Here is a 22,863-nt window from a genome sequence, read left to right on the forward strand (position 1 = left end):
CTAACCTGGGGTGGCATTGCGCATCTCCACTCGAAACGAACAAACTATGCAAACCGTCATACGAGCTGTCGAAAGAAGATGCTCAATGAGGCCCCTGATTTTTTCAGCGATCAATTCAGCCTAGGATGGGTAGCGAGGTTTTTTGAACTAATTGCTGAGAAGTTGCTCCCGCTGCATACAGAAAATCAAGTCTTTTAACTGTCTGCAGGGTAAAGTTGATAAAGTGAATGTTTCTATACTTCAAACACTGCTGTTGGTAGCGAGGACTAAATACGATTAATACTTAATTACCACAACTTATTGCCTTAGCTTAAACGTCAAAGTGATCTACCGTGTTACTGTGAATTCTTGCCAAAAGTCGACAGAAAAGCACCGTTCCGCTCGTTCATTGATCTCCTGACCGTGTCCTCAAGTTAATGGGTTCAATACATCCCGTTGTCGACCAGGGCCCTGTAGCATAATCAGACTAATAATATTAGCTACAAGTTACAAGTTACAATTCAACAAATAACAAGTACTTGTAATTTGCGTCGCATAATAATGTTTTTCCAACTAATAATATAAGTACTTGTATTATTAGTAAGGTTGAAATTATAAGTCCGTCAGGTTCATTTACCTGTAAAAATTCATCCGACAGTTCACTGTCAATGCGGAGGTAAACGATTTGTTTACGTTTGTTTGTAAATTTGTGGATAGAATACATATTTTGACTGCGATAGGTATGTACGGAACACTCTGTAAATTTATTGATTCCGCGGTTTAAGCCGGCTTCGTGGTTTTGGTATTTTTAACCAAGCCAATGTAATGCACCTTGAGTCGTTTTTACGTGGTCTTTAGGATTGAGATAAGTTTTAATTAGGGCGATTTGTAAGTTACGCGAACGTATCCTCCATGATAAATCGAATCCCGCTAGACTTGTTTGTTGTGCGGGTTTGGATTTTGCTTCTAATTCGATTATATACGAAATACTAATTGATGAGAATATCGCAATAAATTCTACTCAAAATTTAGTTAGTTTTTCCGTTTTTCTTTTTTGTCCCATGATAGGTCAAGAATAAAGCAATATGCATGGTCTTAAACGAGATTGTTTCGTATAATAATACAATAATATAATAAAACAAATTTCAGTAAACTAATTTATTCTCAATTTTGAGATGAATGAAGTCAACTTTGGGTAAACTAAACCCAGCTTTGATTAATATGTTTTAAGTCTATTAAGTTAAACTATTGAGTGTTAGGAAACTCATTTTACTCAAAATTGGGTTATTGGTCGTACGGATTTGAGCTAAAACAACCCACTTTTCAGTAGTTTTGGGTTTCTGTGTACTGCATAATTGCTAATGATATTTAGCACTCCACCATTTGAATACTTGATGTCAGCACTTAGTCATTTGAAAATTTTCATAATTCTCAGTGTTATATGGGAACGAGAAATGTATTCTTAATGCACAGTATTTCATTATACGGTAATTTGAAGATGCATAGTTACTTTGCACAGCTAAAATAATAAAATAAAAGCTACTTGTAAATTAAATTACAGTACCATTCATACTTGTAAAAGAAACTACAAGCCAACGCTTATAATTTCTACTTGTATTTTCTTTATGCAACAGTTACTTGTAAATTCCACTAATATTATTAGTGCGGTTTACTTGTAATATTAGTCTTGTAAATTCATACTTGTAGATACATTATGCAACAGAAAAATACAAGTTACAAGCTACTCTACTAATATTATTAGTAAAATTTCGATTATGCTACAGGCCCCAGATAGTAAGGCAAAGCGATCATATCGGACACGCGCGTAGATCGTCGAAGGAGTGTGACGTAAAGAACAGTGTTCGAGCCACCAGATTGAGTTCGTCCAACAGCTGCTTTCGAACAGATTCCACAGATCGATGATGGTTTCAAGCAAGATGACAAAGTGGGGTCCGCATTCCAATCCCATGGCGTAATCCGAAAGCTCAACCTCCCGAAAGAATGCAGTATTTCTCTCGGTGGAAGCGTATGTCACCAAGAATGCGGTAACTATCCAGCTTTCCACGCTCGTAATAATGGCGGATGCTAATAAATAATTTGACAAGAACTGCTTCCCGACACTGAACTGGAATTTACGTCCAAGCAAACGCTGATTTTCTTCTTTGCCTGTGACTTCCACTGTGTTATTTGTCATTCAACAACAAATCAATTTGCGCAAGAACTCAGTTTTCAGCTTCTTTTAAAATATTACATTTCAAACTAACTCTTATTTATTTAAGACATTGTTGAGTAAAGAAGACAATGATGGCCATGAATTGGCTTTCAGGATTTTTTTGTGGAACAATTTCCTGGCGAAAAGAAAAAAATAAAACTACTGATCTGTATGGAAAATTTACCTTCAGAGCGGCGAACATGTAGTGGCCGCCAAGTCCCAAATCTGATTTTTGACAGTCTGGACGGGTCAGATAACGGGTATGCGACTACACTTCGAAAAAAAAACGACGGGAGATGTTCGTGTTGTGCCGCATTATGTTAAATTGGGCTGCGAATTGAACATACCATATGGATCGCTAAAAGATCTAATACTGTTTAAATCTTGATCCTAAAAAATATTGTTTAAACGTTTCAAAGTCAATCAGAGGTTTGAAAGTTTATCAGAGAATAAACTGACAATCGTGGAGGTTTCCGGGATTGTAAAAGAGAAATTTTTTCTGAAATTTTCCAAAAAGTCTTGAAGTTTCTAATAGTTTTTGCACTTCCATAAAATTGTGGAAAATTTGCTGGAACTGCGTAATTATATCTGCTAGATTAGGCTCAGAGAATTTCTGAAATTTCATAAGAATAAGCGAATTGAATAAAAGTTGAACATCTAAACAAGGATATAGCTTAGATTAACTTAGCTTAACTGGACTGTACTTGTCTATGATTGACTGATCAGAATTGGTGTAAATTGCGCTACGATCCAACTGAATAAAGGTTGGGATTTACCACAGCACTAAAATTTAGATCAATAAAGGCGCCAGCCAGTTGGGAAAGGATAGTAATGTTAGTGTGTAGTTATTGAGACCGAGAAAACCTATGAAAAACAAAGAACTCTGAAAGCTTTTTAGAGTTTATTGAAATCTGTAGGATTTACAAATATACCTACGTCGAGTTTTTTGTGCTTTATTTTAATTTGACCGTTGTGCCGTCCTTCTATCTAGCTTTAAATAATTTTGCATGATTTTTATTTAATTGCATGATTTAGTTTATAAACAATATTTATTAATATCAGTTTCAGTCTAGTAATATATGCACGGTGTCCCGGTAGACCGTTATTATAAAATAAAAATGTCCATCAAAACCAATTTTTAAAAAAATCCCTAGAAGAAATCTCGAGTAATCTTGATTTGAAGTTTTTAGTTAAAAAATTTTAAAAAATCCATATAAGAATCCAAAAATATCACCAAAAACCCTGACTAGTCCACCTAGATAGATGTCCTTCAATTCTTCTTGTACCTGCCGGGTCGGAAGTAACCACCTGCTTTGCAGGGTTGCTATCCGGAATTCTTGAAATATGCCCTGCCCATCGTACCCTTCCAGCTTAGCTACCTTCTGGGTACTGGATCGCCGCAGAGCTGGGCGAGCTCTTGTTTCATCCTTCGCCGCCACAGCACCATTCTCTTGAACAACGCCAAAGATGGCCTTAAGCACGCGTTGCCGTTATTAGAACCATAAATATTTACAACTGACTTATCTTATCTTAAGTATGTTTATGTATGGCTAAGTTGCTCGAGTTAAGTATAAGTGTTGCTTTCCATGTTTAAGGTAAAAATTAATTTTAATATAGTGTCTATGTTCATAATGGAGAGCAGTAAAACCAGACTTCGTGTAGAATAATAGTAGTTAGAAGCTGTTATACTCGATCACAGCACTTATTAACCAATCTTTGCTGCCAAATATTGTCATAGTTCTAATCAACGGATTAAAAAAAGCATGTTTGAGATTGTCGAGATTTCCAGTCGACCGTTAGTCTCAACAATACTCAGCAAACTGAACTCACTCCCGCGTTTACACGATCATCTCAAACTGTTTACATTAGAGATGGAATAAAGTATCCTTGAACCTAAGGTAGCTCGCTACACGTTTGGAAGAAACCACAACAAAAGAGTATATTCAAATTGGAAATTTAATTATGGCCTATAGACCTGATCTTATATACTACATTCTTCTCCTCCTCTACTCTCCAGATATACAATGAACGAAAAATTACATTATTGCTATATATTTTTGATCATTGGAAAAATATCATCCACATCAATTACTTCACACAAAATTCAAAACATCCATGAAACAACTGAAATCATGAGAAAAATAATTAAATTCCTACACAATCCAATCCAAATTAGATCTTAATTCCGATCCAAATCTAATTCAATCCAAATCCATTGTGAATTCGATTTAGATTCAATCAAAATCCAATCCAAATCCATTCAAAATTTTATTAAAATTCAACCCAAATTCCGATACAAATCCAATTCAAGCTAAATATAATCTAAACCCAATCCAAATCTAAATAAAATCCAAGCCTAAACCTAATTCATATCTATTACAATCCAATTCAAAACCAATCCCAAAACCCAAAACCAAATTATTCAAATTCAATCCAAATCCAATTTGAATTAAACTTTAATCTAAATCAAAAGCCAATAAGAAACCATTACAAGTACAATGCAAATTCAGTTAAACTCCAATTCAAATTTCATTACAAAACCAATTTTAATCTAATCCTTATGCAACCCAAATCCAATTCCTATACAATCAAAATCTTATCTAAAAAATTTTAAACCAAATCGAATTTAAATCCAATCTAAATCCAGTCGACAATTTAAATCCAAATCCAGTCGAAACCTAATCTTAATTCAATTTGAATCCAATTCAAATTCAATCAAAGTCCAATTAAATCCAAATCTTATACAGTCCAATCCAAATTAAATCCAAGTTCAATTTAAATCCAAATCCAATCCAAATCCAAATACAATCCAAATCCAATCCAAATCCAATCCAAATCCAATCCAAATCCAATCCAAATCTAAATCCAATCCAAATTCAATCCAAATCCAATCCAAATCCAATCCAAATCCAATCCAAATCCAATCCAAATCCAATCCAAATCCAATCCAAATCCAATCCAAATCCAATCAAAATTCAATCCAAATCCAATCCAAATCTAATCCAATCCAATCCAAATCCAATTAGAATCTACTGCAAATCCAATCCAAATTCAATTTAAATTCAATCAAAATTCCGATACAAATGCGATTTAATCCAAATCCAAACTAAATCCAATCCAAAACAATTTCAAATAAAAACACAAACCAATTTAAATATAATCCAAAGCCAATTAAAATCCAATACAAATTTAATTAAAAACCAAACTAAATTCCGATCCAAATCTAGTTCAATTTAAATCCATTGTGAATCCGATTCAAATCCCATCCAAATCCAATCCAATTCCAATTTTTTTGTATACTTATTGTGCCCTTTTTTTGCACTTTTCAGTCTCCCGGCCTACTCCACTGCCCTTCCGTCAGGGAGCCTACCGGAGACACTTTATCTTTTTTATATTCTCATTGTGCCTTCTTTTTTTGCACTTTTCAGTCTCCCGGCCTACTCCTCTGCCCTTCCGTCAGGGAGCCTACCGGAGACATAAACACTTTGCCTTTTTTGTATTCTCATTGTGCCCTCTTTTTTGCACTTTTCAGTCTCCCGGCCTACTCCTCTGCCCTTCAGCCAGGGAGCCTACCGGAGACACTTTGTCTTTTTTTTATATTTTCATTGAGCCTTCTTTTTTTGCACTTTTCAGTCTCCCGGCCTACTCCACTGCCCTTCCGTCAGGGAGCCTACCGGAGACATAAACACTTTGCCTTTTTTGTATTCTCATTGTGCCCTCTTTTTTGCACTTTTCAGTCTCCCGGCCTACTCCACTGCCCTTCCGTCAGGGAGCCTACCGGAGACACTTTATCTTTTTGATATTCTCATTGTGCCCTCTTTTTTTGCACTTTTCAGTCTCCCGGCCTACTCCTCTGCCCTTCCGTCGGGGAGCCTACCGGAGACATAAACATTTTGCCTTTTTTGTGTTCTCATTGTGCCCTCTTTTTTGCATTTTTCAGTCTCCCAGCCTACTCCTCTGTCCTTCCGTCAGGGAGCCTACCGGAGACGTAAACAATCTATCTTTTTTGTTGTAATTTCGCTTTTTCACTTCGCTTTTACATATTTACCTGATTGATTTTCTATTCCACTTCAATTTTAATTTCGGGGAGCACAAACACAATCACAAAAAGCGTAGTTTTAATTAACTACCGGCTGCGTCATTGTCGTGACCCGATCGAGATTTCCAGTCGACCGTTAGTCTCAACTCCCGCGTTTACACGATCATCTCAAACTGTTTACATTAGAGATGGAATAAAGTATCCTTGAACCTAAGGTAGCTCGCTACACGTTTGGAAGAAACCACAACAAAAGAGTATATTCAAATTGGAAATTTAATTATGGCTTATAGACCTGATCTTATATACTACAGAGATATGTAAGCCAAGACCTATTCCGGTACCTCTACAGAACTCTGAAACATGATAATTCGACTTTTTCCAGCTGCTAACAAAGCAATCAATTGCTTCCTCAAAACCATGCTCGAGTTTCAAAGAGCTGTATCTTGCGTACACTTTTTTGAAATCATTCAGAACCTGCTGATTGAAATATTAATTAGAAAATTGTTAATGTTTAAGCAGAGTAACTTACCGTGACGTAAAAGATCGGGATTCTAGTGAACTCTGCAATTTGTTGATGCCATCTGCCATCTGTACTTGGTTTACCCATAAATTTACTCAACATGGCGCTTCTCGAGCAGCTTTAAAATCGTATTAACAATTCCGAACTAGATGTATAGTGGCGGAGATAAGCGAAGGTTCATTTTGTTTCTTTATTAAAATGTTTTTAAAACTTCAAAAATTGAATATTCTGTCTTCATCGTAACCGAAAACCCAAAAGAATATGCACAAAGCTTGTAAAATTCTTTCTTTCTCTTGTGCATTTTTCCTGATGTTTTCCTTGGTTCTCGAGATCTCATTCTATATGCCGAGCTCACTCTTGAAAATCGTAGCTTTTCCTTACCGCCATCTTTGGAGTCATTACCAGTCCGATGATCCTTTTGCGGGGAAATCTCAGAATTTGATAAAGCTGCTCCGTCAATTCAATTGTTGCAGCATCTGACGAAGATCTAATCTTTTATATAATACTAAACAACTACACTACTTTAAACAAATCTTTAAGCTGTTGTTTTTTTTTTCATCAATTTCTTCCGTACTCCAATCTTTACTTCTGATGCTCGAATACATTTGTGAATACAATAAAAACAAACTTTAATCTAAATGGCATTCAACAAAGAATCTGCAGCCTGCACGTGAATTCATGAATGGTTCTGAACGAGAGGGAGCATACTTGAAGATAGACGGCTTCAAGTCATACAAAAAACATACCTAAGTCAGTTTGGTGAGCTTAATTAGTTGTAAGAAATTATAATTGTAATAGAGGCAACAAATGCAAACTGGTTGAAAACAACTTGGACCACTTTTTGGACGGCTTTGAAGACATTTTGGGGATATTATTGAATTAAAATATAGGTTATTTTTAAATTTCTTAATTAAAAACTTCAAATCAAGATTTCTCGAGATTCCTCCTAGGGATTTTTTTTAAAAGATGGTCCAGAGGTGCAGAATTACCACAGGAATCGAGCCCTGTACTTGGTTTTGATGGACATTTTTATTTTATAATAACGGTCTACCGGCGCACCGTGATATGGTTTCAGATTGTTCCTACTAGCTAGCTAAATTTCCAACGTATCATACCGGATTTTCCTCATAATTATTATCTGTGGTTGGAATTTCTGAGAGCAGAGTGAACATTACTAAACGACTGGTTACACATGCTTCTAAAGCAAAATCTAGATTTTACCATTTCCTAGAGATTTCTCCTTTATTTCATGGGCATTCAATCAATCAATAATCAATTTACAGTGGGCATGCAGCAGCCACCGGAATGATCAAGCGACAGCATTGTATGTTTTTTTAATCAGTTCTCGGGACGGTGATGCTGAATGACTAGTGGCCTAGAATGGCCTTTTAACTCCAAACAGTGCGTAACACAAATAATTGCATAATTCGATAGTTACGGTGGTACGAACAATTATGTTAATTAATAATCATGGTATGCATATGCATATTGCATATTGGTGGAAAGAGCCTGTGTAGACATATAAAGTTGTAGGATCAAGTCAAGCTTGGGCCATCGTTCTCATGAACAGTATGTAGGTTCGATGTCCAAATCTTTCAAAAAAGATTCTTATAATACAATTTCCTTGCCATTAGATACATTAATTCCATTATAAAGAAATTATAAGTTGTTGAAAACGTAGCCCATTTCACCCCTATTTGACCCATTGTCATCCCCGATGATGGTACCTTGCAACCCGGCAGCCTCACGAGTTCCCCGGAAGAAGTAAAAATGGCTTAAGCGCCACTCCCGAAGGAGACCATCTACCACGTTTATGGGTTGCCCGACCTATGAGACCCTTATGGGGAGGGTTCAAGTTTTCCCAAAAATGGGAGGGAAACGGCAGGGGAGTGCAAGGGATTCACGACTGGAAGGAAAGACAAAGGAAAGCGTCAGTGTTCAGAATACTGATTCCCACCGACGACGACAATAATGCCTTCGTGGCTGCTATCATCACCGGACGCTTGACCCTAAAACACTTAGAACGATCCAGTTCGAATAAAAAGCTATCCGTGGTTGGTCCCTGGTAAATAAACCTGCTAAACTTCAAAAAACGACTCGAAAACGTGAAGAATCTGCTACTTTTACCTCATCAGAATTCGCTCCTGAGGAACTGTCCAGATACTTCCTTGCCGAAGTGTTTTCGATCACAGGATTCAAAAAAGAACGGATTCTATTTCATTTTACAATACAAATTTATTCCTCTTCTTTATCGACATGGATTTGTTCGTGTGTTGGTGGGCGTACTCTACAGGTTTTCTCTCAATCTGACTAACTTTGCGGAAACTTCATTTTGGGTGCACAATGAGGGTGTGCAATTTTTTTTGACGATTAGCGACGAATGGACGAACGAACAGTGAGTGGGGCTAAATAAACGGCGGCCACACTAACGGTTCAACTCAGGGTAGGCCGCTTGGGAAAAAGTTTATCTGCATGTACTCACGGTTTGTCTACTTTACTTCATAGGAGCTCGGCGTCCAAAGATTGGTTGTCGCCGCGTTCAGTACGCGGTCCTCTTACTCCGGTGGACTGCGAGAAACGCTACGGCTGGCTCATTGGTACGTCGCCGTTGTTCGTCACGACGGGAACGCTTCCTACACTGGGGATGGGCGTCTCAAAGGACATGGTATGATTCCTGCGGGCGGGCGTCTCTTTTCGGTGGCGTAGTGGTACCGTGCGCGCCTTACACGTTGTGATCGCCAGTTCGAATCCGGCTCCGGGAAACTTTTTTTTACCGTGGAATCTCGTTCACAAACGGGCCGACGATAACTCGCTTGGTCGAGGGTGGGGTCGAAGGCGGTCGCTGACGGGGGTTGTGGTGTGACGGGCCTCACAACATTCGCTACCAATCTGTTCAAGACCATGCCATTGCATGACAATTATTTTCTACTCACATTGCACATTTATGTAACACCAGAATTACCTTTAGCTTCCAAAATCAACGCACGCACTACTCTACGTTACTTGCACACACTAGGCTCTCTAACTTGCCTGCCTAACTGTTTGAGGGAAATGGGGGAAAATCCAAATTAGTAAGGCAGAAAATCTTCACGTTTTTTCTAAGTCCACACCTGAACTTCACACCACGGCGCGGGAATAAACTAGGACCGCTTTCGCCTCTTCCACAGATCAGATCAAAATGAAAGAGTCAAGTTCAAGGATCCTCAGATCAAGGCGCGGGATGTCAGATCTCTGTCGCCGGATATTCCGCGGAAATCAACGAAGTTGATTATTCGCAAAAAGTCGAAAAAATCCCTATCCCGAGTGTTGATTATCGTCGATTATTTGAAAATTTTATTTTCATCAACCTATTCAAAAGTTGGTCTGAAATATTATACATCACAAGGGTTCGAATGCTCACTCAATCTCAGGAGCACAGGATAAACAACGAAACAGATTCACCCTGGGCTTGAAAGCGCATGCTTTGGTCTCATCGAACAGAAAAGTCGAAAAACTGTACATTACAAACAGCTACTTAGTTCAACGTCACCTTTGCGTACAACCCGTTTGGCTGCACCTTTGTGTTTTTATTCTGATTTGATACCCAGAACCTTCGGGAAAATTGGATTTTAGTGGGATTCACTTTCAACATAAAATATACAACTTTCGTGTATTTTAACTTGTCGAAGAAGTCTGAAGCATGAAAAATGGCAGGAAGAATTCCATGATATTTTATACAATATTTCTTCAGCATTCACATAACAGCAAACAATACTTCACATCACCATAAGATTTTTTAACGTCTACTTTGCATTCATTTATAATTTTACCGTTTTCTCTTCTATTTCAGCCGGCCCGCAAATCTAGGTTAAATCAACAGTTCCTGGTAGAGAAAAAATACTGAACAAATCAAGCGATTTTTCCTCCCACAAGCAGAACCGCGGGTACCGCGAGCAGAAGCAAAATGTTAGAAGATAAAATAAATCGTGCAATGCAAAAGTGACAAAAAGTGAAATTGTTAACATCTCGTTGCCATCGAGGTAACGGCTCGTACTCGGTTGGTTCGGAGTTTCCGGCACACAAGCCGTTGCTAACACAGCTTTCGAGGGTGGTTCCGAATGTAGATGTAGCGAGAATGAGGTTACAAGTGTATGTATATTTTTTTGTTCAAAGAATAGAGCTAACGCAAAGATAAATACCGGTTTACAAGCTGCAAAAAAAGCATAGAAGTTTGAAACAGTTGAGCGCTGAAAGTCACCATCAATCGGAAAATGGAAATGGAAAAAAGTTTACAGAGATGTCGCTTCACCGAATAGTGGATAAGTTTTTGTCAGTGTGCTGTTGATGCGCAATTGAAAAATAAAAATTGTTATCTAATCTATCTCCTGCGGAAACTAATCGATGTCAACAATGGTGCTTCTGCAAAATCACGCCAGTTTTGATGGCGGACGATTCTGGTTGCTGATAGGATTCCTACTTGTTATGTGCACAGGTAATTAATTGTTATATAGATTGCTCGTCTTTTATTGTTTTCTATTGAATTATTTCAGGAGAGTGAATCTTTACCTACTTACTAATTTACATAATATTGTTAGAGTTTCGGAAACAGCAGGTTGACAGTCTAAACACATATTCTCGATCCACCACTGAGCCTTTAAGTGTTTCATACCGATACCGATAATAAGAAAGATTATTCAAATTACTGTTTCATCATTGTTGAACGCAACCATAAAACGTATTATGTTTTTAATACGTTGTTATTCAGCCCTGCTCACAAGTTATTCGAGTGAATCGAGTATCAGAACACATAGCCGTATTCATTTTACGCAAATATGTATATTCATCTTGAAACAATCATTTGGGGTTCTATTTGCTGTATGACTTGGCACATCCACTCACATGTAAATAACATGCTTCGGAGAGCCCCTCAACTGTTGTTTCGTAAATAACACGTGTATCTCCATAGTGGAGTGGACTATAGAAAACGATACGCATGCGGAGTGCACAAACAAAACAATTCTCCGAAGGAACGAACGGCTGCTTCACAGCATAAAGCAAACCAGGCACATTCTTCAGTTTAGATATTTGCGACCAAACCAATCTTCAATCAACTTTCACAAGAGAACTCATCCGGAAGCGGATCGGTAAATATCGATCCACTCGAATGAATGCCCCATTCTGATTTCGATGGCATTGTGTCTCATACTGACCCATCGGCCGAGTGAGCGTCACCGACGGAGCCAGAATGCGGGGCGAGAGGGGGCTAGTCCTACATTTTTCGGATTTGTTAGTGGGAAAACGGTGAACACTAGGGTAAAGGAGATATTTTGGGCCGCTTAAGGAGAGGATTGAACATTTTTTCGAATAATAGTGAGATTTTGTAATAACGATTGTTCAAGTCCCTAATGTGTAGGATTCGTAGAAAAAAATTGTTTTAAATCCTACAGATAGACACAAGAGTATCACAAATTCTGAAGATATGCAAGATTTTATTTTGGACCACCTATTGAACATATTTTGGACCACACAAATCATTTTGCAGAATTATGTTAGTGCGTTTTCTCCTCGAATTGCTTCTCAAAGCTAAAGCTTAGAATTTTATTTTTGCTTTGATCATGTTTTACCGAAAGATTTTGAAATTGATTTAAGTTTTAATATCCCTAGCTGGCAAACACCAACAAGTTAAGAACATTGAAACTTATATCAATCTCAAAACCACTCGGTACAACATGATTAAAGCAAAAATAAAGTGCTGCACGCGGTCTTGACGTATGCACCTGGTCACCGATGGCCCTTACCGAGCCATCTTTTTTTATCCAGTTTGCCAGATCCGTTTCATTTACGTCATTGATAGTGCATACTAGGTTGCGCGGTTCTTCCTTGCATCCTACACATATTTTTTTGAAACAAAACATAATCTTAGAACGCGGAACTTTGTTGTGTTGGCAAGCAGCATGGACGAAGCCAAAAATTGGTTCTTGTCAGCTTCCGAATGCCGAATTTCGTATGAAAATAATAAAAACTGTAACACGTTGGTTTTATAGGAACCAACTCGTATTTACATCATTCATTTCATTTATTTAGTTAACATCTAAACAGATAACACTGAATCAACAATTTGACGCCACAATGCACGGTTCGAGGCCGCATCTCTCCATCCTCGGATACGCCCCACGCTTGCCAAGTCGTTCTGCACCTGGTCTGCCCATCTCGCTCGCTGCGCTCCACGCCGTCTCGTACCTGCCGGATCGGAAGCGAACACCATCTTTGCAGGGTTGCTATCCGACATTCTTGCAACATGTCCTGCCCATCGTACCCTTCCGGCTTTAGCTACCTTCTGGATACTGGGTTCGCCGTAGAGTTGGGCGAGCTCATGGTTCATTCTTCGCCGCCACACACCGTCTTCTTGCACACCGCCAAAGATGGTCCTAAGCACCCGTCTCTCGAATACTCCGAGTGCTTGCAAGTCCTCCTCGAGCATTGTCCATGTTTCATGTCCGTAGAGGACAACCGGTCTTATGAGCGTCTTGTACATGACACACTTGGTGCGGTGGCGAATCTTTTTCGACCGCAGTTTCTTCTGGAGCCCGTAGTAGGCCCGACTTCCACAGATGATGCGCCTTCGTATTTCACGACTAACGTTGTTGTCAGCCGTTAGCAAGGATCCGAGGTAGACGAATTCCTCGACCACCTCGAAGGTATCCCCGTCTAACGTAACACTGCTTCCCAGGCGGGCCCTGTCGCGCTCGGTTCCGCCCACAAGCATGTACTTTGTTTTTGACGCATTCACCACCAGTCCAACTTTTGCCGCTTCACGTTTCAGGCGGGTGTACAGTTCTACCAACTTTGCAAATGTTCGGCCGACAATGTCCATGTCATCCGCGAAACAAATAAATTGACTGGATCTGTTGAAAATCGTACTCCGGCTGTTACACCCGGCTCTCCGCATGACACCTTCTAGCGCAATGTTGAACAACAGGCACGGAAGTCCATCACCTTGTCTTAGTCCCCGGCGCGATTCGAACGAACTGGAGTGTTCGCCCGAAATCTTCACACAGTTTTGCACACCATCCACCGTTGCTTTGATCAGTCTGGTAAGCTTCCCGGGGAAGCTGTTCTCGTCCATAATTTTCCATAGCTCTACGCGGTCTATACTGTCGTATGCCGCCTTGAAATCAACGAACAGATGGTGCGTTGGGACCTGGTATTCACGGCATTTTTGAAGGATTTGCCGTACAGTAAAGATCTGGTCCGTTGTCGAGCGGCCGTCAACGAAGCCGGCTTGATAACTTCCCACGAACTCGTTCACTAATGGTGACAGACGACGGAAGATGATCTGGGATATCACTTTGTAGGCGGCATTAAGGATGGTGATCGCTCGAAAGTTCTCACACTCCAGTTTGTCGCCTTTCTTGTAGATGGGGCATATAACCCCTTCCTTCCACTCCTCCGGTAGCTGTTCGGTTTCCCAGATTCTGACTATCAGTTTGTGCAGGCAAGTGGTCAGCTTTTCCGGGCCCATCTTGATGAGCTCAGCTCCGATACCATCCTTACCAGCTGCTTTATTGGTCTTTAGCTGTTGAATGGCATCCTTAACTTCCCTCAAGGTGGGGGCTGGTTGGCTTCCATCGTCCGCTGAACTGACGTAGTCATCTCCTCCGCTGCCTCGACTTTCACTGCCTGTACTCTCAGCGCCATTCAGATGTTCCTCGTAGTGCTGCTTCCACCTTTCGATCACCACACGTACGCGAAGTACCAGTGGTACGCTTTACCCAGCATTTGCCGTGCCATCAATGAAAGGTAATTTATAAACGATTTGATACCAGAGTAACAAGTGATTGGTAAAAACAAATGTTTAAGAGATCTAGCACTTTAAATCGAAAATATGATCGGTTCAATGAGAAATGAACCTATTTTGGACAAAACTCGGAGATACTATTTTCAAACTTGCAATATTTTGCTTGAGATATTAAACTGTTCAAATTGGGTTTTAGTAAGTTACAATATTCTCTTAGTGTTGGTCTAATCCAGCAGGAATGGGAAAATGCTTGAAAATATATATATATCTCGGGTACTTATTCAAAAGGACGTATGTGATTTTGTAAACAAAGATTCAAACGTCGATTTGTCCAATCTGATGGCACTCCCACGCAAACCAACACCACCAACAGGTAGCCGAAGCCTCCCCCTATCTGTCTATGGTGATGGTTTGCGTTGGAGGGCTCTCAAATCTGACAAATCGACGTTTGAATCTTTGTTTACAAAATCACATACGTCCTTTTGAATAAGTACCCGAGATATATTCCTAATTTACTTGCATAAAATGCTATGTTTTGAAAATGTATAAAACACCTTGTGGTTTGTCTCCTTTTAGGATGAACTTTACATGTTCCTTGATTGATTTATTTTGTGCGATATAAATGAGAAATTCGACAAGATTGTCCAAAATATAAGCCCAGTCAAAAATACGGCCGTTACCGTAGTGGACAACAGTTTTTGGAACGACTATTGGTATGACATTTCACAGTGTTTTATTTCGTCATTTTCACGATCGAAATATGAAAACTCAAAAAGTATTGATTTTTGATATAGCCAGCGGAACCTGCAACCGATAATTCGAATGATTCGAACGAAATGGCTCGCGCGCGTGGAAAAATGTAAACCCCCGCCCCTTTGCTGGGTGTTATGGCTGCATATAATATTCGCACTTATACCGATTAACAAGAAGGCGGGACTGATGCGGCTTCTTTATTGAATACAAGAAGGCTGCTCTACCGCACGCGCGAGCTTTTTCGTTCGCAACATTCGGATTATCGGTTGCATGTTCCTTGGTGTTATGTGTCGATGGTTGCAAACGCGGTGGAGTAAATGCATGTATGCGAATAATTTTTTGCAACCTCTCGCTCTGATATGCGTTTGTAATTCTGCTACTGACGGAAAATTTCTGCCGTCACCAAGTAATTTTGATTTGCACTTTGAAGAAAATTTGTCTCGGTATAATCTTTTCTGGTAAATTTTGGTTCTGAAAAGAACCTAATTATTTTCCATAATGGGCCTTTCCAGTCACTAATAGTAACAAAACCTTATCAGAATAATGAGCTAAAATTTCATATTACTAATGTCATCCATGCGAATAATTTTCTGCAGCTTGTGAAGGAAGAGGGGAGAATGATAAATGGGTAATAAGTAACGAACAGAGGAAAGTGTACATTGATGTGAACTGTAAAAGTGAAAAGTGAGACGTCTCGTATTTCACTTATTATTGTGAGAAGTGAGAAATAAGAAGTTAAGTGAGAAATTGCAGGGAAAAGTGGGAATTTGCAGCAAGAGTTGAGAATTGAAACACGAAGAGTAAGAATTATAAAGTGACAAATGATACGTCTCGCATCTCACTTATCTTTCCTCATTTTTCACTTCTCATTCTGATTTCTTACACCTCACTCCTCTTTTCTCATTTCTAATTTGTCACTTCGCACAACTCACTTTTGTTCTAACTTCTCACTCTCAATAGTAAGAAGTGTGAAGTAATAAGTTAGTAGTGAAAAGAAAGAAATGTGAAGTGCGAAGTCTGAAGTGGATAGTTAACAGTGAAACCTCTGCCTTTCCACCTTTAATTTTATCTTTTTTTCACTTCTATTTTTTTCCTTCCCACTGCACTGTGAGAAGTTAGAAATAAGAAGTGAATAATGAGTAGTGAGAAAAATGTGATGTGTGAATAGTGGCAAGTGTGGAGTGAGAAGTAATTACAGAGTAGTGAAGTTTCATATCTCGCTTTTCACATGTCACTTCTCACTGTGAGAAGTGACAAATAAGAAATAATACGTAAGAAATCAGCAAGCATTAAGTGTGTCAAGTGAGAAGTAAGATTCGAGAAATTAGAATTGAGAAATGAGGAGTGAGTAGTGAGAAAGTGAGACGTCTCACTTCTGGTTCATCTTTTATCACTACTAACTTTTTTTCAACTTCTCACTGTAAATAGTGAGAAGTTTGAAGTTATACGCAAGAAATGAGAAGTGATAAATGTGATGTGAGAAGTAAAAAAAAAATAGAAATGAGACGTCGACGAAGTGAGAAATTATTATTAGAAAAAAAAAATTTGGGAATGAGAAACGAACAGTGAAGAACCGAAAGGAAGAAATGGAAAGCGATTTAGCCAGAAGTAGAATGAGCCAGTAGTAGTAGTAAAATTCTTCTTTATTTAAAACATTTTTGGTTCTACAATTAATTTTAACATGTACAGTGATCGGCCGGTTGGCCCTCCAACTTCAATTTCAATTATTGTTACTATTATAATTATAATGTTTGACTTAATTTTTAAAATATAATGTATCATGACGGCCTTCAGGAGGCGCTAGTGTTTTTTTTTTTAATTTGATAACCTAACTACTATGTACACTAATATTTACAATAAAAATTTGATAACCTAGATTGGAACTAGCGCCCTAAGCGCTTGTTGGTCCGAGTGCAAGCAACGGACCTTAAACTTTTCTTTACACTCACCAAAGCGTTCATGTAAGGTTTTTATTCCGGCCAGACGGTGGACCTCAGATGTTCTTGTCCTGGGAGGGGTGTTGAGGATCATCCTCAGGAATTTGTTTTGGACCCGTTGAAGTTTGAGGTGGTGGGTTTTAGCGCAGCTCTCCCAGACCGGCATGCCGTATTCGATGATTATTTGCTTGTAGACAGCAAGCTTATTTTTCAGGGACAATGACGACCGGCGGTTGATCAAAGGGTACAGTAGTTTCAACAAGACATTACACTTTGTCACCGTTTTGTCAACCTGCTGCCTGAAAATAAGCTTGCTGTCGAGGGTCAAGCCAAGGTAGTCGGCCTCATTGGCCCATTCCACAGTCGTGCCATTGAGGATGATTTTACAGTCCCCAGGCGGATCAAGTTTAGGGGATTTGGAGTGGGGGAAAATGATGACCTGGGTCTTCGCCGCGTTGATACAGATCTTCCAGCTGGTGAGGTACTCTGTCAGGGCATCCAGGCCTCGTTGGAGTTTTGCCACTAGCGCTCTGATCACTCTACCGTTGTAGACGATAGAGGTGTCATCTGCGAACAGAGACAGAACGCCGCCTTCTGGAGGTTCTGGCATGTCGGAGGTGAACAGATTGAAAAGCAGGGGCCCGAGGATACTTCCCTGGGGGACGCCTGCGACGATGTTGTGCGCATTGGAACTCGCTCCGCTGATTGAGACCCGGAATGTCCTTGCCGACAGGTAATTGTTGATGATTTTCACCAGGTAGCTGGGAAGATTGTAGCGTTGTAGTTTGTACACCAGGCCATCATGCCATACATTGTCAAATGCCTTCTCGACATCGAGTAAGGCCATGGCGGATGTTTTTGAGACAAACTTGTTCCATGTGAGGACGTTAGTAACTCGAGTCAGTTGGTGTACAGTTGACCGACCGCGTCGGAAACTAAACTGTTCCTCGAGCAAGATGTTGAGATTTTCGGCAGACTCAAGTAACCGGTGATGAATAGCTTTTTCGAATAGCTTGGATAACCCTGAGAGAAGGCTGATGGGTCGATAACTTTTGGGGGAGGAAGGATCCTTCCCAGGCTTCCGGATGGGGATGACTTTCGCTGACTTCCAGGACGATGGGAAGTAGCTGAGCCGGAGACACTGATTAAAGATCAGCGAGAGATGCTCAAAGAACAGAGCACTCATGTGTTTGAGCTCGAGATTCAGGATGCTGTCGAAGCCTAGGGCCTTCATGTTCTTCGATGATTTGATATAGGCCGTCAATTCGTCAGCTGAGATCTCCAACTCCTCCGAGAAGTCGTTGGGAATCAAATGGATGTTGTTAGCATGCTCGTTGACGGCTGCTTCGTGTGGACTGACGATGTTCTGCCCAAGATTGTGTGAGCTGACGAAGTGACGACCTATTTCAGCGACCTTCTCTGCAGGAGTTATCAAGCGATCCTTAGATCCATTATTGTCTAGCGGGATCAAAGGTGGAATGGGCCGAGGCTTGGATTTTAGAATTTTGGTCATTTTCCAGAATGGCTTAGCATAATCTGGGAGAGTGCGGATCTTATTCGAGAAGTCGTTATTTTTGAGGTCCACCATTCTGGCCTTGATAATTTCTGTAATTCGATTGCAGTGTGCCTTAAGCTCAAGCAGTCCAGTACGCTGAAACTGCCTGCGAGTGACATTCCGCAATCGAATCAAATCTTTGGTGAGTATATCGATGTTCAAGGAGTTGCTTACCTGCCGAGCCGCCGGGACATGCTGCTATCTGGCCACCGAGATTGCCTCTTCTATGGCGCACAGCTGGCGGTCGATACTTTCCGGCGTCTCCGGACGCACCTCGTAGTCGACGGTGTTATCGATGCACTGCTGGAACCGCTGCCAGTTCACTCGGTGATAGTTTCGCCGTAATTGCTGGTGCCGATTGACCGAGGAGCCCAGTTCCGCCACCACCGGGTAGTGATCCGAACTGAGCTCCAGGTAGACAACCGGCTGCGAGACGTGGTCACTCAGGTTTGTTATGTAGGAGGAACTCCACGACGGATTGATGATGGTCCCTGTTGGCCGGCATCACTTTCACGCCCTCGCTGCAGAGCCGAAAGGTACATTTCAGCCCCTTAGCGATCAGCTGGCGAATTTTTGGGCGTAAATCCGGCGGATCGCCCTTCACAAACACGGGCGGGCACTTCTCCTTCCGCTCCGGTTGCACCTGCGGCAGCTGCGATTGCTGCTTCTTCCTCTTTTTCGGCGGATTGCCGGCGTCATCAAGCGGCAACGGCGAGAACACGTTGCTCTGCAAAAGCTGCTTGGAGGGGTTACCCGCGCCTCCAAGAGCAGTGCGCTTAGGCACTTTTCCAGCGACCGAATCGGCCACCGAGTCTCCCATGACGGGTCCGGGAGAAAATAACGCCAACGCGACAAGCGAAAACGTAAACAGCGAACGAACGAGAAAAAATACTTCGAAAAAATGCGCGAGCAAAAAACACGTCCGTACGTGTTGCTGTCTCGAACTGGAATGAGATAGAATGAGCCAAATTTTCATTATCATTTTCAGGACACTACAGCAAAATGGTGGGTTGACATCAAGGAAAGAGTGTCCAACAGAGCTCTGGTCCCCACAAGTTCCTATCTCACGCTTCCACGGGTCGTCCGATGACAAAAGACTGCCAGCTAAGGGTTGTGTACCTAGCTGGTAGTGCAGCCTGGGCACTGTTGTCTTTCTGACATCAGCTAGAGTGAGAAGGTACGCCTCGGACGCCACCAGGATGTGTTGTTCAAACAGCGTCTGCCTGGTACCCAGCGGCTGATTAACGAAATGCTGTATCGCGGTGGTAGCCCCACCAGCGCGATGTAGGTAACGCGATAAATAAAAAGAGAACGTTATTTTTGGCAAACGACTGGCAACGAAATTAGGGCTATGATTGGAAACTCGGTACCTGGAATGTCAAGACCCTAAGTGAGCCTTCTGGCTCGCGAACTGCAGAAGGTTGAAGTGAACGTGGCCGCTATTCAAGAAGTCCGATGGCCCAGATCCGGAGAACGTGAATTCCTAGCCGTGGACCCTACGACCAACACTGCGTTCAAGTATAACATCTATCGGCGGCGGAAAAGCAGAGCATGGAGTTGGTTTCGTAGTGATGGGCAAGCAAGTGATGCGGTGGAAACCCATTAGCGAACGAATCTGTGTGTTGAGGATACGGGGCAAATTCTTTAATTACAGCCTAATCAACGTTTACGCACCGACAAACGATAAATCCGGCAACGTGAAGGACACCTTTTATGAATACCTTGATAAAGCCTATGGAGAGTGCCCAAAGCATGACGTGAAATTTGTTATAGGAGACGCTAACGCTCAGGTCGATAGAGAGGACTTTTTCCGTCCCATAATTGGTAGGGAGAACCTTCACTCCGCTACCAATACAATGACAACGGTCAACGGCTAGTAAACTTCGCTGCTGCCAGAGGGATGGCCATCAGTAGCACCTAGTTTGCACGAAGGAATATCCGAATGCACACCTGGAGACACCCAAATGGTGAAATTTGCATCCAGATAGACCATGTTCTGGTGGATGGGCACCATTTCTCGAATGTTATCGATGTGCGGACATTCAGAGGTCCGAACATTGACTCTGATCACTACCTCGTTGTCAGTAAAATTCGATCACGATTATCAACTGTATCGAACGAAAGATCACAACGGACGATGCGTTACAATATCCAGCGGTTGTCGGCGGAAGGAGTATCGGCTGAGTACCGCCAGAAACTCGACGAACGGATAACGATAACAACGATGGAACGGTGAGCACAACAGCACAAGAAGTGGTAGGCACTGCACAGAGGCGACCCCGGACGAGTTGGTTCGATGTGGAGTGTCAGAGAGTGACAGACAAGAAGAACGTTGCCAGAAGCCGGATGTTGGTGTCGGGTACCCGATCGAATAGAGATCGGTACAAGGAAGCAAGAGCAACCGAAAAACGAACCCACCGTAGGAATAAGAGAGAATGTGAAAAGCAAGTGATTATCGAGGCGCAGGAAAAAATGGAGCAGAAAGATATGCGGAGGTTTTATAAGACTGTCAATGGCGTGCGAAGAAAGAAATCGCTATCTCCCGTCATGTGCAATGACCATCAAGGGAATTTGCTGACAGATAAAACCGAAGAGGCTACCAGGTAGAAGCAACACTTTGTTGAACAGAGGAAGTGACGGTGCATTGGTGAACAGAACAAATATTAGCGACGATGAACAAGCTGTGGAGTCGCCTACACCAGATGAGATTAAAACATCTATTGAAGAGCTGAAAAACAATAAGGCTGCGGGGAAGGACCAGCTCACCGCTTAACTTCTCAAACATGGCAGTAAGCACCTTTATGAAGTTCTGCACCATATTATGTCGAAAATATGGGAAGACGAGGAATTGCCTGCTAGCTGGTTAGACGGCCTCATTTGCCCTCTCTTTAAGAAAAGGCACAGACTGGAGTGCGCCAATTACCGAGGAACTACCCTCCTTAATTCGGCGTACAAAATTATGTCTCGTATTCTGTTCAACAGATTGAGACCGCTTGAAGAGTCCTTCGTTGGCGAATACCAAGCAGGTTTTCGTGAGGGCCGATCCTTGATAAATTCCGGGAGTACAACTTGCAGACACATCATCTGTTTATTGATTTCAAGGCGGCGTACGATTCAGTGAAACGGAATGAATTATAGCAAATTATGCTTGAACATGGTTTTCCGGCGAAACTGATACGGCTGATTCGTATAACGTTGGACGGATCGAAATCAAGTGTAAGGGTTGCGGATGAAATATCGACGTCATTTGTTACCTTAGATGGATTAAAGCAGGGTGATGCACTCTCGAACCTACTGTTCAATATTGCGCTCGAGGGAGCGATTAGGAGAGCTGGTGTGCAAAGAAGCGGTACCATTATCACAAAATCGCATATGCTCCTGGGATTTGTGGACGATATCGATATTATCGGAATTGATCGCCATGCCGTGGAAGAGGCTTTTGCGCCTTTTAAGAGGGAGACAGCGAGGATTGGACTCACGATCAATACCAGCAAAACGAAGTATATGGTCGCTGACAATCAACGTGGGTTCATTAGTGGTGGTGGTAGCGAAATAGTGCTGGATGCTGAAAAATTTGAAGTGGTAGTAGCAGAGCCGTAGCGTAGCGTCCCGGCGCCCTTGGCGAAACCTTTATTGGGCGCCCCTTACTTTCATGCAGATATTCAAAACAAAAAGCAAATTAAATCAGCGAGATTTAAAATCAATTATTTTCTAATTGTTTTTTATGAATTTCTTAACCCTTCATTTGTATTTATTTGAAATTTCGCATATACATTCTTTGTGATCAAAAAACAAAAAACTTAATTTGCATCATTGGTGTCATTTTGACTAGTCTAACTTTTGACAAGGGCCTAAGCAAAAACTCTCTGAACACTTAAAAAAAATAACTTGAAAACGGCTTGTCCGATAGTGTTTATAGTTTTAGTGTCTTAGGTAATGTTTTAAGTAATCATTGGGGCTATGTGAAAAATAAACACTGTGAAAAAAAAAATTGTTCAATCATTGAAAATAAAACTTAAAAATCGATTTTCTCAAAAAAGAATTTTTCAATATTTTTTATTTTTCGATACGTTGTAGCATATAATACAGTC

The 22,863-nt window shown here is 41.0% G+C and overlaps 1 protein-coding gene across 1 annotated transcript in view; it reads left to right on the forward strand.

Annotated features, from left to right (window-relative positions):
* The window catches only part of LOC134220702 (zwei Ig domain protein zig-8-like), a 623,811-nt gene that overhangs the window by 53,560 nt on the left and 547,388 nt on the right, over window positions 1–22,863 (forward strand). Inside the window, exon 3 of the mRNA XM_062699803.1 lies at window positions 10,580–11,221. Within this exon, the coding sequence (XP_062555787.1) occupies window positions 11,131–11,221 (91 nt within the window). The 5' untranslated portion in view covers window positions 10,580–11,130. The remainder of the gene's footprint in view (window positions 1–10,579; window positions 11,222–22,863) is intronic.

This window comes from Armigeres subalbatus, chromosome 3 (assembly GCF_024139115.2).
Source record: "Armigeres subalbatus isolate Guangzhou_Male chromosome 3, GZ_Asu_2, whole genome shotgun sequence".
In the NCBI taxonomy this organism is placed as follows: domain Eukaryota; kingdom Metazoa; phylum Arthropoda; class Insecta; order Diptera; family Culicidae; genus Armigeres; species Armigeres subalbatus.